General features: G+C 33.9%; 4 protein-coding genes and 1 long non-coding RNA gene across 10 annotated transcripts; 3 read left to right on the forward strand and 2 right to left on the reverse strand.

The window, feature by feature from the left end:
- The first annotated feature begins 148 nt into the window (after window positions 1-148).
- Window positions 149-1,942, forward strand: LOC123010860 (3-ketoacyl-CoA thiolase, mitochondrial). The gene is made up of 7 exons (XM_044408023.1): window positions 149-338; window positions 388-554; window positions 607-1,003; window positions 1,062-1,237; window positions 1,291-1,491; window positions 1,545-1,699; window positions 1,747-1,942. Exons 1-7 carry the CDS (start codon window positions 320-322, stop codon window positions 1,826-1,828), a joined length of 1,197 nt encoding a protein of 398 aa, XP_044263958.1. The 5' UTR covers window positions 149-319; the 3' UTR covers window positions 1,829-1,942.
- LOC123010859 (ATP-dependent RNA helicase vasa) lies at window positions 1,940-6,488 on the reverse strand. Its single transcript, XM_044408022.1, has 7 exons — window positions 6,394-6,488; window positions 6,190-6,254; window positions 6,034-6,136; window positions 5,640-5,974; window positions 5,178-5,585; window positions 4,951-5,127; window positions 1,940-2,924 (listed from the first exon to the last, which is right to left on the reverse strand). The coding sequence occupies exons 2-7, from the start codon at window positions 6,235-6,237 to the stop codon at window positions 2,208-2,210; spliced, it is 1,788 nt and encodes a 595-aa protein (XP_044263957.1). The 5' UTR covers window positions 6,238-6,254; window positions 6,394-6,488; the 3' UTR covers window positions 1,940-2,207.
- A 213-nt stretch (window positions 6,489-6,701) lies between these two features.
- LOC123011175 lies at window positions 6,702-7,638 on the forward strand. The gene is made up of 3 exons (XM_044408501.1): window positions 6,702-6,803; window positions 6,868-7,423; window positions 7,477-7,638. The coding sequence occupies exons 1-3, from the start codon at window positions 6,801-6,803 to the stop codon at window positions 7,569-7,571; spliced, it is 654 nt and encodes a 217-aa protein (XP_044264436.1). The 5' UTR covers window positions 6,702-6,800; the 3' UTR covers window positions 7,572-7,638.
- Window positions 7,575-10,587, reverse strand: LOC123011176. 2 transcript variants are annotated; one of them, XR_006413130.1, is made up of 3 exons: window positions 10,485-10,587; window positions 7,857-10,230; window positions 7,575-7,786 (listed from the first exon to the last, which is right to left on the reverse strand). It is a non-coding gene; the product is annotated as an uncharacterized LOC123011176 (long non-coding RNA). The 2 variants fall into 2 exon arrangements; XR_006413129.1 differs by having other exon boundaries at window positions 7,575-10,230.
- Window positions 8,332-12,028, forward strand: LOC123011174 (poly(U)-specific endoribonuclease homolog). 5 transcript variants are annotated; one of them, XM_044408499.1, is made up of 6 exons: window positions 8,332-8,469; window positions 9,461-10,014; window positions 10,064-10,446; window positions 10,855-11,179; window positions 11,227-11,656; window positions 11,708-12,028. In XM_044408499.1, the coding sequence occupies exons 3-6, from the start codon at window positions 10,377-10,379 to the stop codon at window positions 11,939-11,941; spliced, it is 1,059 nt and encodes a 352-aa protein (XP_044264434.1). In that variant the 5' UTR covers window positions 8,332-8,469; window positions 9,461-10,014; window positions 10,064-10,376; the 3' UTR covers window positions 11,942-12,028. The 5 variants fall into 5 exon arrangements, with proteins under 5 accessions (XP_044264434.1, XP_044264433.1, XP_044264435.1 ...); XM_044408498.1 differs by lacking the exon at window positions 8,332-8,469 and adding an exon at window positions 8,585-8,735; XM_044408500.1 differs by lacking the exon at window positions 8,332-8,469 and adding an exon at window positions 8,853-9,085 and having other exon boundaries at window positions 11,011-11,179.
- Window positions 12,029-12,126: the final 98 nt, after the last annotated feature.

Consider the following 12,126-nt stretch of genomic DNA (forward strand, 5'->3'; position numbering starts at 1 on the left):
ATCAAAGAATTTTATCATGAAGAAAAAATTCCAATGAATAATTTTTTTTAGTCAATTACAAAAACTTGGTACACCCTGTACAGTTGTATTTCCCGGATTTAGAATAGAAACGCAACCAACAAATACCAACATAAGAAAAACAAACAACTCAAAGCTTTATCAACATTTATTTATAACGGTACCATTACTTTTAATTTTTCATAAAGAACTTTGGACTTTTGCCCGTGTCCTGTGTACCTTGCAATAATCAGACAAGCTCTGTTATAAAACCATCTAGATTTTAAATCGTGTTTAGTACAATTAAGAAATTCCAGTAGAGATGACTGCTTTAGTTAAAGGTACTATTAATTTAGGTCGCGTAATAAAAGTAAAAAATAATAATTTTAGGTGTGGTAATTGTCGCAGCCAAACGTACCCCTTTCGGTACTTATGGTGGCAAATTCACAAAAACCTCAGCTGTGGAACTCCAAACCGTTGCAGCAAAAGCAGCCCTAGCTTCTGGAAATGTAAAACCGGAATTAATCGATACGGTAGTCGTCGGTAACGTATTGACCGTGAGTAGCACCTTTATCCAAATTCAATAAATAAAACTATAATATTTTCAAGAATTCTTCATCCGATGGTGCTTTTATTCCACGACATACAGCCCTGAAATGCGGGATTCCACAAGAGCGACCTGCTTTTCTCGTCAATCGACTTTGCGGTTCAGGCTTTCAGTCAATCGTCAACGGAGTTCAGGATATTTTAATAGGGGCTGCTGAAATTTCATTGACTGGAGGCACAGACAACATGTCCCAAACCCCACACACTGCCAGAAATGTCCGATTTGGGGTCCCCTTAGGGCAAGACATCGTTTTGGAAGACTCCTTGTGGATCGGTTTGACCGATTCTTACTGCAAAATGCCGATGGCTCTCACAGCTGAAAAATTGGGGGCACAGTTTAATATCACACGCGACGAAGTTGATGAATTTGCTTTGAGATCGCAACAATTATGGAAAGCTGGTGCGTCACTCTCATTTTATTTATTTACTTCTATGTTACCTATTTTTAATTATTATAGCTCAAGACGGTGGGCGATTTAAAGAAGAAATTGCTCCTGTTCCCATCAAGGTGAAAAAAGAAACCGTCAATCTAGAAGTTGATGAACATCCACGCCCTCAAACCACTTTAGAAGGCCTCAAAAAACTCCCAACTTTGTTTAAACAAAATGGATTGGTCACTGCAGGCTCGGCATCTGTTAGTTACATTTTTTTTTTTAAATTCGCACTATATTTAAATGAAATTCTTAGGGTATTTGTGACGGTGCTGGTGCCGTTATTGTGGCTAGTGAACAAGCAGCAAGTAAACACAATCTAACACCACTAGCACGAATTGTGGCCTATTCTGTCGTTGGTGTTGACCCCACAATCATGGGCATAGGTCCAGCTCCAGCTATCCGAAATGTGCTTAAAGCTAGTGGAAAAACTCTCGATGACATTGATTTAATTGAAGTGAGTTTGACTACAAAATTGTCGGAATTCTTGATTTATTTATCTATATCTAGATCAACGAGGCTTTCGCGGCACAAACACTTGCATGTGCTAAAGATTTAAAACTGGACACTAATAAATTGAATGTTGATGGTGGAGCAATTGCTCTTGGACATCCTTTGGGTGCTTCTGGGGCTAGAATTACTGCCCATTTGGTACACGAATTGAGGTATGTTTACCTACTTTATTTCATTAAATAATTTTAAATTGTTATAGGAGAAGGAAAGCCAAATTTGGAATTGGATCAGCATGTATTGGAGGTGGTCAAGGTATCGCTGTCATGATTGAAGCTTTGTGATTATCAAATTATTGTATAAGATTAAGGCAAAAACATTATCTTTTTATTTGTACATTTTATAATACGTATTTTTATCAAAACTGGAATTAAAATTATTGTGTTTGGCAAAAATGAGTCATAAAAAATATTTATTGAAGTAATTTGGAATGCGCTACAAAAACAAGTGGATACTATTGACTAATAATCCCATAAGTCAAGTATCACAGCTTAACGGTGGTAGAATAACAAAACTTCAAACTAAGAATTTAACTGAACGTCCAAAAACAAAAACAAAACTTTATAATTCATAGAGTGATAAACATTTTAAACTAAACCTAGGAACATAACAAAACTTATATTATATAAATGTCACACAATCGGACAAAACGTGAGTAATGTCTTACCAGACCTCTTCTTCCTCAACGGCAACAGTAGAAGTAAAATCTTGTCCATGACCAAAGTTATCCCCGCGAATATCACGGCCTCCAAATTGGTCACCAGATCCTCCATAACTTTTACTCCCCAACCATTCCGGTATTTCTTGTTTAGCTTGCGAGAGTATTTTCGCAAGATCAGAGGCGAGATTACGATCCTGATCTTCATCAAAAAAGCTCGTAGCTTTACCTTTATTTCCAACACGGCCAGTTCTTCCTATTCTATGTACGTATTCATCAATGGATTTAGGTAAATCGTAATTAATAACATGTTGGACGTCTTTAATATCAAGACCTCTGGCTGCAACTCCAGTAGCAACGAGAACTTTTCTATTACCAGTCTTGAAATCGAGTAAGGCTTGTTCTCTTTCGCTTTGATAACGATCGCCGTGAATGCTAGTAGATTGAATATTTTGCTCGCTAAGAAAAGTCGCCAAGAAATCAGCGTTTCGTTTAGTTTCCACAAAGATGAGAGTACGTTCGTTTGGTGATTTTTCCAAAATCGAGACGAGTTTCGATCTTTTGTCAAACTTGCTCACTTGAAAGAATTTCTGTTCAACATCGGTGCATGCACTTCCGACGATTCCCACGGCGATAAAGATGTAGTTGTGCAAGAATTTCACTGCAAGTTGTTGAACTTCTTCGGGAAATGTAGCCGAAAACATCAAAGTTTGACGTTCACCCTGCATTTTAATAAATTTTAAATGGCATTTTTGCGATTATGTTAGAGCTGTCTGACACGAAACTAATTTCAGTACTGGATTTAGTAATTTTAGTTAGCTTGAATGCAAGAAAATAGCTTGCTAAAACTGCGCATTAACAAAAAGCGTAAATTTAAAATATTCGAATGTAAAAACAGAAATATTATAACTAAGACGCTTTACGAGCTTTTGTCTAAAACTAGAAAAATGTTCAAGGGTAATTTTTTGAAATCTTGTTTATGCTACCACGCCCTGTTATCAAAAGAATCGTATTAAGTCCCCCACAATATTATAAATTTTAAAAATCAACAATTTATTGCATAAAAACTGTTATTATTTGTTATTGTTTTCAAATCAATAGTTTATCTTCAAAATGCATTTTCTATTAATATCTAATTTTTAATTTAATGAACCGATTTTGTAATATAAAGAGTAATATTGCAGAATTTGTCAACTAAAATATGAAAAATACAGGATGTTCCGTTTTTATTGGTACAAATTTAAACAGGTGATAGGACATTCAATTCTAAGACAAAAGTTTCCTATAAACATGTATCGAAAAATGCTTGGTAAGGGAGCTACACCCCCTGGAAGGGGGCTAATATGTTTTTGCTAATATTTCAGAAACCATTTAAGATAAAATTACAAAATTTGGTACAGATGATAATCTTTATTCACCTAAACGAATTCAAACATCAAATGTCGAAATTTTTAATCAGGGGCGTATGAAACTGGGGGAGTTTAAGGTCAAAAAATACCCTATTTATTTTGGCTTTAGTTTCTCGGTACTTTCAGCAACAAAATCTTAAGTTCGATAGTTTATCACAGAAAAGTCTCTCTTGTGTCGATACGACTTATTGTTTTTGAATAAAATTAATTTAAAATTTATGTTACACACCAAGACAACTTTCAAATAAATCAGAATTTACAGAATAATAAAAGCAAGAAATTCATATTTTTTAATCAACCTCAACTAATTAACATTACATTACAGTAACAATAATAACATTAATTAAATGAATTTGCCTAAATCTAAAGGAGTTGTTCAAAGTGACCACCATTTTGGTCAATGCATAATTAAAGAAACTAGAGCCAAAATAGATAAGGTATTTTTTACCCTAAACCCCACCAGTTTCGGACACCCCTGATTAGAAATTTCGACATTTGATGTTTGAATTCGTTTAGGTGTACAAAGATTATCACCTGTACCAAATTTTGTAATTTTATCTTAAATGGTTTCTGAAATATTATCAAAAACCTATTAGCCCCCTTTCAGGGGGTGTAGCTCCCTTACCAAGCATTTTTTCGATACATGTTTATAGGAAACTTTTGTCTTAGAATTGAATCACCTGTTTAAATTTGTAACAATAAAAACGGAACACCCGTATAAATGTTTAAAAATCAACAATTTATTGCAGAAAATTGTTATTATTTGTTATTGTTTTCAAATCAATAGTTTATCTTCTAAATGCATTTTCTCTTAATTATTTACTTTAATATCTAATTTTTAATTTAATGAACCGATTTTGTAATATAAAGAGTAATATTGCAGAATTAGTCAACTAAAATATGAAAAATGTAACAAAGAATAAATATAACAAATATCACAAATTTTAAAGTAATGCTGGTGGTGAATTAACTAACGTCCCTCAACATTTTTTAAATAGTTTCCTTCATATACACTCGAAAATATTTATTTTTTAAAGCTAACTAATGTAGTTTATTTAATACCAGACATTAAACTGCAATTCCATTTAGCCTATTTCAACGTTCAAAAACGGTTGGAGATAAAAATCTCTTGAAAGAAAATTTTATTCTCTACAACCCCTTGATTGTATTTGTTGTAAATCTAACGTTTTTCAATCTTTTTAATTAAAGAGAATTATTCGTAAATGTTAAACTTGGCTTTAAATTTTATATAACTCATTAAAGAATACTTTCAGATGAAATATCTGTAATATTTTTCAGTACTGAAATTAGTCTCGTGTCAGACAGCTCTTAAACTTACAGTAGCAGGCATTGATTGATGACTTAGCATTTCTTCAACATCGCCGAGAAAACCCATATCCAACATCCTATCTGCTTCATCAAGAACAAAGTATTGAAGAGAATTAAAAGACACGTTTCCGCGATTTACAAAATCCTTTAGTCTACCAGGTGTAGCAACCAAGATGTGACAACCACCCTAAAAAAAAAAATATAAACCATCATAATAATTTGAATAAGAAAAGTTACCAAAATACGGCCACGTTGATGATTCGTGGAAGTTCCACCATAAATAACGGCAACTTTCACAGTAGAATTATAAGCAAATTTCTTTCCTTGTTCGGCTATCTGAATTGCCAATTCTCTTGTAGGTGACATTATCACAACTACAGGTTGTGCACAATTATTTTCAGTGTTTGCGGGATTCTTATCACTTAATAGTTTATGAATAATTGGTAACATAAAAGCTGCAGTTTTTCCCGAACCAGTTTGAGCACAACTCATAAGATCACGACCGCTTAAAATAACAGGAATAGCATATTTTTGAATAGCCGTAGGCTTCGTATATCCAGATTTTTTCACATTATCTAACAGGTGAGGTCTCAAACCCGAACATTCAAACGAAGCTATTGGTTCTGGAGGATTATTTCCAGTTACCTAATTAGAAAAACAAAATAAAAAAAACCTAAGATAAAAACAAAACAAAAATACCTTCACTTCAATTTCATCCAGCTTCATAAAATTGACTCCTGTGGTAATTCCACTGGTAAACAAGTCTTCAACATTTTCTATTTCAGGTGGAACATAAAATTCCCTCTTTTTCTCTTCGCCCCCACCATCGCCTCGACCTCCACGTTCTCCCCCATTTTCGAAATCATTGCGAAAACCCCCTCGACCTCCACCACGGCCGCCCCCTCTTCCGCGACCGCCGCGGCCTCCACGACCGCCTCGACCTCTGCCGCCCTCTGAATCCTCGTTAGATGCCCAAGAAAAACCACCCCCGGAATCCCCCCATTCATCGTCTTTTTTCCCCCCATTTGTATAGCCTAAATTGTAAAAATGAGGTTAAGTCTTTTTGGAACAAAATACTTGCAGTTATCATTACCGTCCCCCCACAAGTCATTGTTTTGCTCAGCAGGAACAAAGCCACGACCAGAAGAGAACTTACAACCCCCTTCGGAGACTACGCCACCTCTTTGTTCATTCATCTAACAAATACAAAATTAACAATTTTGAGTAAATTATTAAAGAAGTGATTTACCGCTGGAGCTGAACTGCTCGGCGAATCCCAATCATCATCGTCACACATTTTGCTTGCAAATTAAACTGAAATTGAAAAAAAAATAATCATCAAGAACAAAGTGAAAAAAAATCTTGAATAAGCACAAAAACTGTTTCATACAAGTTATTGGTTTTTACTAAATTGTTTTAGAGAATGCAAGAAAGAACGCAAATAAATCGTTACCTGCTCGAAATTAAAAACGAATGAAAATTTTTAACAAGCTTGCAAGTTTTTCAACAAGCATGGATTCCGCAGTCGTCTGGTGACCTTGAAATTTTGCCGGTAAAATGTGACAACTGAGAAAATCTAAAGACCCTAAAAATTTGAATTCACCACCAGTTTTTTTTAACTTAAAAAATTTCGGCAGTTTTATAAGATCGCCCCCTTTTTTGGTTATATAATGTTATATTTTCCACCAAAAATAGCTTATCGCCTTCAAAGTCGCAAGTTTAATGTCAAAACTAGTTAAAAGATTAAAAGTTCATGAAAATAATGATGTAACAAATTGTAAATTATTCTTTATCAAACGATAAAAATGTATAAATTTCGGGAAAACAAGTTCAAACATTTAGTCGAACTGCCACTACAAAATGGTAATTAAAAATACATATTTTGATATCCGTTAAAATCTTTGTTTTTTTTTTTTTTCAAAAAAAGAAACTTCCATTGGCCTTATTTCTGCTAACTTGGACACTTTGTGAAGGTGCCTCATCCTGGAGCCGCTCCTGGCATCGCACCTGGAACACAGTCCCTCAACCCTCTCAAAGTAGCTCATGGTCAAGATCCTGGAATACTCAACAAAGTTCGTCAGTACCTCAAACCAAGTCTAGCAATAATAAGGAAGTCCTAAGTGGAGATAACTGTTCTGGCGATTGCAATACATCTATACAAACATGCCCTTCGTGCATTAATACGTGCAGTTCTAGCTGCGCCTCCAATTTGCAGTGTTTGAAAGAATGTCTCAATCAATGCAATTGCGAAAATCCAGAATTAGTTCCCGAACCGGAAACTCCATGTTGTCAAATTTTACATCCCCCAACTTGCTTCAGTGACGATTACGGCAACAATCAATGCATCATAAGAAGACATAAAGAATGCTCCTCGAAAATGTGTACTTCCCCAGTGGTTTCCATACAACCGGGAGGAAATTCAAGAGGGTGTCATTATATTAACAATTATCCTTATGTGTATTGTGGCAACTACGAGCGACATGGTACGATTAGAGACCATTTTTGAGATTTTTACTAGTTAATTTGTTTATTACAGATTGTGGCCAATGTTATTCGTGTGAGGGAAGTTGGAATCCGCAACAGTGTTCAAAAACAAGCGGTTGTACGGAAGGGTGTCGTAAAACAATGTAAAACTATTGTAGTAACACTTTTATTTGAAATAAATTTAAATTTCGCGCGCTATTAGCGCTGCCATGCAACCAAATTGACAGATGTTTGTTTATTTTCCTTTACGATTTTCCTCGCTTTTCCTTGTGCTTTTCCCGCTTTCGATGGCGTCATTGAAACTGCTTTCCACCGAATTCGAAGTCTATGGCAGAGTTCAAGGTAATTCCTTATCACTTTAACTGTAAAAATTATAAGAACGTGTTATGTAATTTTCAAGGTGTATTTTTCCGAAAGGTACGTTCAACTAACCAAATTAAATGTTTTAATTAATCATAGAACAATTAGTATACACAACAAGAGGCCACCCGATTGGGGCTCAAAGGATGGTGCATGAACACCAATGAAGGTACTGTGAAAGGTGTCCTAGAAGGTGATGCAAATAAAGTTGCTGATATGTAAGTGAATGCCTTTTTCACCTTGTATTTTTTATGGAAATTGTAGGAAAATGTGGCTCAAAACAAAGGGAAGTCCACAGTGTAGGATTGACAAAGCCGAATTCAAGAATGAAAAAGAGATTCAAAACTTTACTTTTGATGATTTCAAAATCAAGCGATAATTTGTGAAGTGAATGTATTTATTTTACAAGCGTTTATGTAATAATATTTATTTCCCAAAGATGTGTACGTGTATTGTTGGTTGCAAATATTAAAAATAATAGCTTTTCAAAAAACGAAAGAATTTTTAATCCAGTTCATCATGATTAATTCATAGAAAATAACAGGTAAATGTGTGTGGACGTATTTACGAAAAACAAAGTAACGGAATTTACATTTTGTAAGAATAAAGATTAATATTTATTGGGTATCTTTACTACATTTGTCGCTTTTAAAACGATGAATAAATAGGTACCTACATTTTAACGGTAAGTATATGCAAACCGTTAAAAATTTATTATTATTATTAAAAAACTGCTAGCTATTTTTAATTAACTTTCAAACAACAACAATTTTGAACGTGTTAAACATGACTATCACATAAACATTTATTCCATTAAAGCAATTCTCGACGAGTTAAAACAATGCCACAACAATGAATAACCAAGTTTCAAGTCGTTTTGACATTTTTCAGTGTCATTCAAACGTAAAAAAATGGGAATTACATGAATTATAGTGATTAAACCCGATTAATGTAAGTATTAAAGATTTGTGTGGTAACTTTCAATTGCCACGTCTTGAAATCAATGAGTTTTTAATGGTGATATAACAAAATGGTATTTGTGCGATTTAGTTTGTGTAAAATTATTGCGGTGGCCTTCAGGTAAAATGCAGATAAACAATTTGTCATAAAAAACAGCGTAATTTATGCTTGGTTGTAATTTAAATTGAGAAAAGCTAATCGCATAATATATCGAGTATTGAAAAAATTGTGAAAGTAATGCAGAAATGGGAGAAAATGTTTCCTTGAGTCAATCTACAATGTGCAAGCGATGATGATGTAATTTGCGAGTGCCGTGGTTTCAAATTGAAAAATAATCAAAGGTTTGAATTGTTTTTTTAATCACCCATTTTGGAGTATCTAACTATGTCTTATTTCGTTGTTTTTCCCACTTATCTCAATTGATAAGATAAATTTACGAGTAGTTCCCATTTTTGAGTATTTATCTTTTCGTTCAACCACCAATACCACCCATCCCTGGTATCTATTTATATGTAAAAGGTTGAACCGCCAGAAATAAGATACCGCTTATCTGAGGTTTAACTTCCATTGAAAAAATTACAAGCGATAGTCTAGCAATGTTTTCACACACCACTACCATGAAAAAATCCAATAATTAAACAATCATCAAAATGTTGTGTTGTGTAAAAGTTTAGCAAATTGAATAAAACTGAGCATTTAGTGTGTTTAAATTTCAGATGGACAATCCCAGTTTTCGTAAAGATGGTGACAGAAAGGATAAAGGTATAGAATTATCGGTTTCAAGAGCAAATGGGGGTGGTGCTTCAGCGAGCCAAAATTTAGTCACTTGTACACCGGAAGTATGCAGAACGGCTAGACAACGATATCAAGCCCCGGATCTTGCCGGTAGTCCTTGGCACATCAAAAAGACTATATTTCTCGTCGGAATAATAGTGCTTTTGATTATCTGGATAATCGTTTTTACCACTTTAAATCAATTTAAACTGTTGTGATCGTATGTAGTTTGATAAGTGAAGAAACAACAAAAAATCCATATTTTTTTTGTGCTAATTTAGGTGCAATAATGAATATATTCTTATTAGTTGTTGTGTTGTTGAATTATTTATAACCGGAATTAAATAACTCTCAAGGTAACCCACCACAAGTGGGTAAAACAAAACAACAACGAAATCACTCTCCAATCAGATTGTTATCAAACTTTTATCTATATGTTTCCAACGTTTAAACAATGAACACCAGTACGGAAATTTTAACAAAACGCCATACCGAGGTAAGAATTTTAATTTGTTTTAATATATATCAATTTGTGTTGTCGACAGGTGATGGCGGAGCCTTCGCCGGGGGCTTCCGTGAGGAAACCACAAGTCCAGCAAGTTATAGTTGGGTGGGACAGACAGAAGTCGTTCACATTTCTTGGACTTTCACTCTGTTTCGTTGTTTGGGCCTGCGTGTATTTCCCCTTGATGTCATAACAAACACACTTTCACTTGTAAATATAAGAAAATCTGTTTTAATAAAATGTATTGTGGGTTGACTGTAAGTTTAATTTGCACATCATCTCCTCCAAGGTTAAATTATTGAATCAAATTAGACCAAAAATGATATGAAATATTTTAATGTGTTTTGGAAGACATGTCGTTCTTTTATAACGCGACCCCGTTTTTATTTGTGGCCGTTTTAATAATTATTGAACAAGTTTATTGTAAGTACAAAATAGAAATAAGATTTGTTGGTTCATACCTATTTAGCCAAAATAATCCTTTATCGCTGTTAGATAAACATTTCATTATAAACTTTTCCAAAAATATGTTTTTTTAACCCAACATTTTGACATTTAATAATAAATGACATGAGATCTAAAATGGCGCTTAATTCAAATTTCAAAATATTTTTCAGTCCTATCATAAAATCTTTTCCATTTTTACAAAAAACAATTATTAATATGTATTGATTCATACTTATTTTGCCAAAATAATGCTTTATCACTGTTAGAAAAACCACAAATGCACATTTCGTTAAAAGTTCTAACCCAACATTTTTGACATTAATGACAATCAAAGTAGCGCTTAATTCAAATTTCTAAATAATTTTCATTGTTATAAAAAATCAGGTAGAGACGCATCTTCATTGACTGATAATTTGCCTAAATTACCTTTATGGGATGTTAAAAATTCAACTCAGTGGCCAAGTTTGGGTCAACCAAGCAACCCATCATGGGTCAGACCGAATACTCGTCAACGTCCCATCAATAATAATTTTAACACAGGGACGCGTCGCCAAGAACCCCAATCAACAAATGAAGTGACTGATGATGAACTAAGAGATTTTGCTGAAACATTGTTATTAAAAGATGTAAACAATGCTGCTAAATATGTAACAATCAATTTGCAGAGTAAAACTACCTCGAGTTCGAATCGAGATGCAGCACCTTTGCCGTAAGTAACACCACAACAAAGTTTTTTATACATTTTTTTTATTATAGACTTTTGTCAATTGAAAAAGAAGCTTTTAAAATAGCATCGATTGAAAAAACGCTACTTTTGCACGACAATTACATCGTCGAAAGTAACATGAACGAATATTCCAGTCCTCAAGAAAAAAATGAGGAAAATTCGCTTCTGGATACGATTTTAACCACGCCAGTAATGCAAGAAACTCGCAATTTTCTCATCGAGACCAATAAAATCGGGCGAGATCCAAACGAATTTAGGAAAATTTTACGCGAAATTTGGTTCGATATGTATGCTAGAGGCGGCGGTAAAATCGGTTCCAGTGGTTTCGAACACGTTTTTTTAGCAGAAATTAAAAAGAATCAAGTTTCGGGTTTGCACAATTGGCTTTATTTCGATCAAGAAGAGCGAAATAATCAGGCCAATTATTTGGGATACATGAAAAAAATTGACCTTGGCAATGTGAGACAATTTTTCTTTGTTATTATTATTTTATAGATTTTGTTTTTGCAGAAAGGGGCAATTTTGAAATACCATTTCACCTTTCACGGCATTGATAAGCCAGTTGGATCGATGTTTATTGGGACAAGTCCCGAATTTGAAATGGCTTTGTATACGACATGTTTTTTGCTAAGAGCTGACCGAATTTGTCCTTTGAAGTTGAATGGAAATAGATTTGTTATAAGGACTTTTACGTATAGGTATAGGGGGAAAAATTTGATCGGGAGTGCCTTCCCTGACATTTGATCTATATTTATTACCATCATCGAGTGTATTTGCAATTAGAGATAAAAATTGTTACAACATTCACAAATAAATAAGATAAAACAATAATCCCGTGTTTTATTTTTAATTTTCCTTCGAGAAAAATACTTAAAACTCACACTTACAAATATATGTAATAGTCGTAAATGCGTTTTTGTCACTCTTAT

Source organism: Tribolium madens, unplaced genomic scaffold (genome assembly GCF_015345945.1).
Source record: "Tribolium madens isolate multiple individuals breed KSU strain unplaced genomic scaffold, Tmad_KSU_1.1 Scaffold_91;HRSCAF=231;Tcas5.2_LG7, whole genome shotgun sequence".
NCBI lineage: Eukaryota > Metazoa > Arthropoda > Insecta > Coleoptera > Tenebrionidae > Tribolium > Tribolium madens.

Coding starts and splice junctions, on each gene's coding strand:
- LOC123010860 (XM_044408023.1), top strand. Junction 1,004..1,061: donor GCAACAATTATGGAAAGCTG/GTGCGTCACTCT, acceptor TAATTATTATAG/CTCAAGACGGTGGGCGATTT. Junction 1,492..1,544: donor ATGACATTGATTTAATTGAA/GTGAGTTTGACT, acceptor ATCTATATCTAG/ATCAACGAGGCTTTCGCGGC.
- LOC123010859 (XM_044408022.1), bottom strand. CDS start 6,237: ATGTGTGACGATGATGATTGGGATTCGCCGAGCAGTTCAGCTCCAGCG. Junction 5,128..5,177: donor ATCAACGTGGCCGTATTTTG/GTAACTTTTCTT, acceptor TTTTTTTTTTAG/GGTGGTTGTCACATCTTGGT. Junction 2,925..4,950: donor ATCAATCAATGCCTGCTACT/GTAAGTTTAAGA, acceptor ATTAAAATGCAG/GGTGAACGTCAAACTTTGAT.
- LOC123011175 (XM_044408501.1), top strand. Junction 7,424..7,476: donor TGGCAACTACGAGCGACATG/GTACGATTAGAG, acceptor TGTTTATTACAG/ATTGTGGCCAATGTTATTCG.
- LOC123011174 (XM_044408499.1), top strand. CDS start 10,377: ATGTCGTTCTTTTATAACGCGACCCCGTTTTTATTTGTGGCCGTTTTA. Junction 10,447..10,854: donor AATTATTGAACAAGTTTATT/GTAAGTACAAAA, acceptor ATAAAAAATCAG/GTAGAGACGCATCTTCATTG. Junction 11,180..11,226: donor CGAGATGCAGCACCTTTGCC/GTAAGTAACACC, acceptor TTTTTATTATAG/ACTTTTGTCAATTGAAAAAG.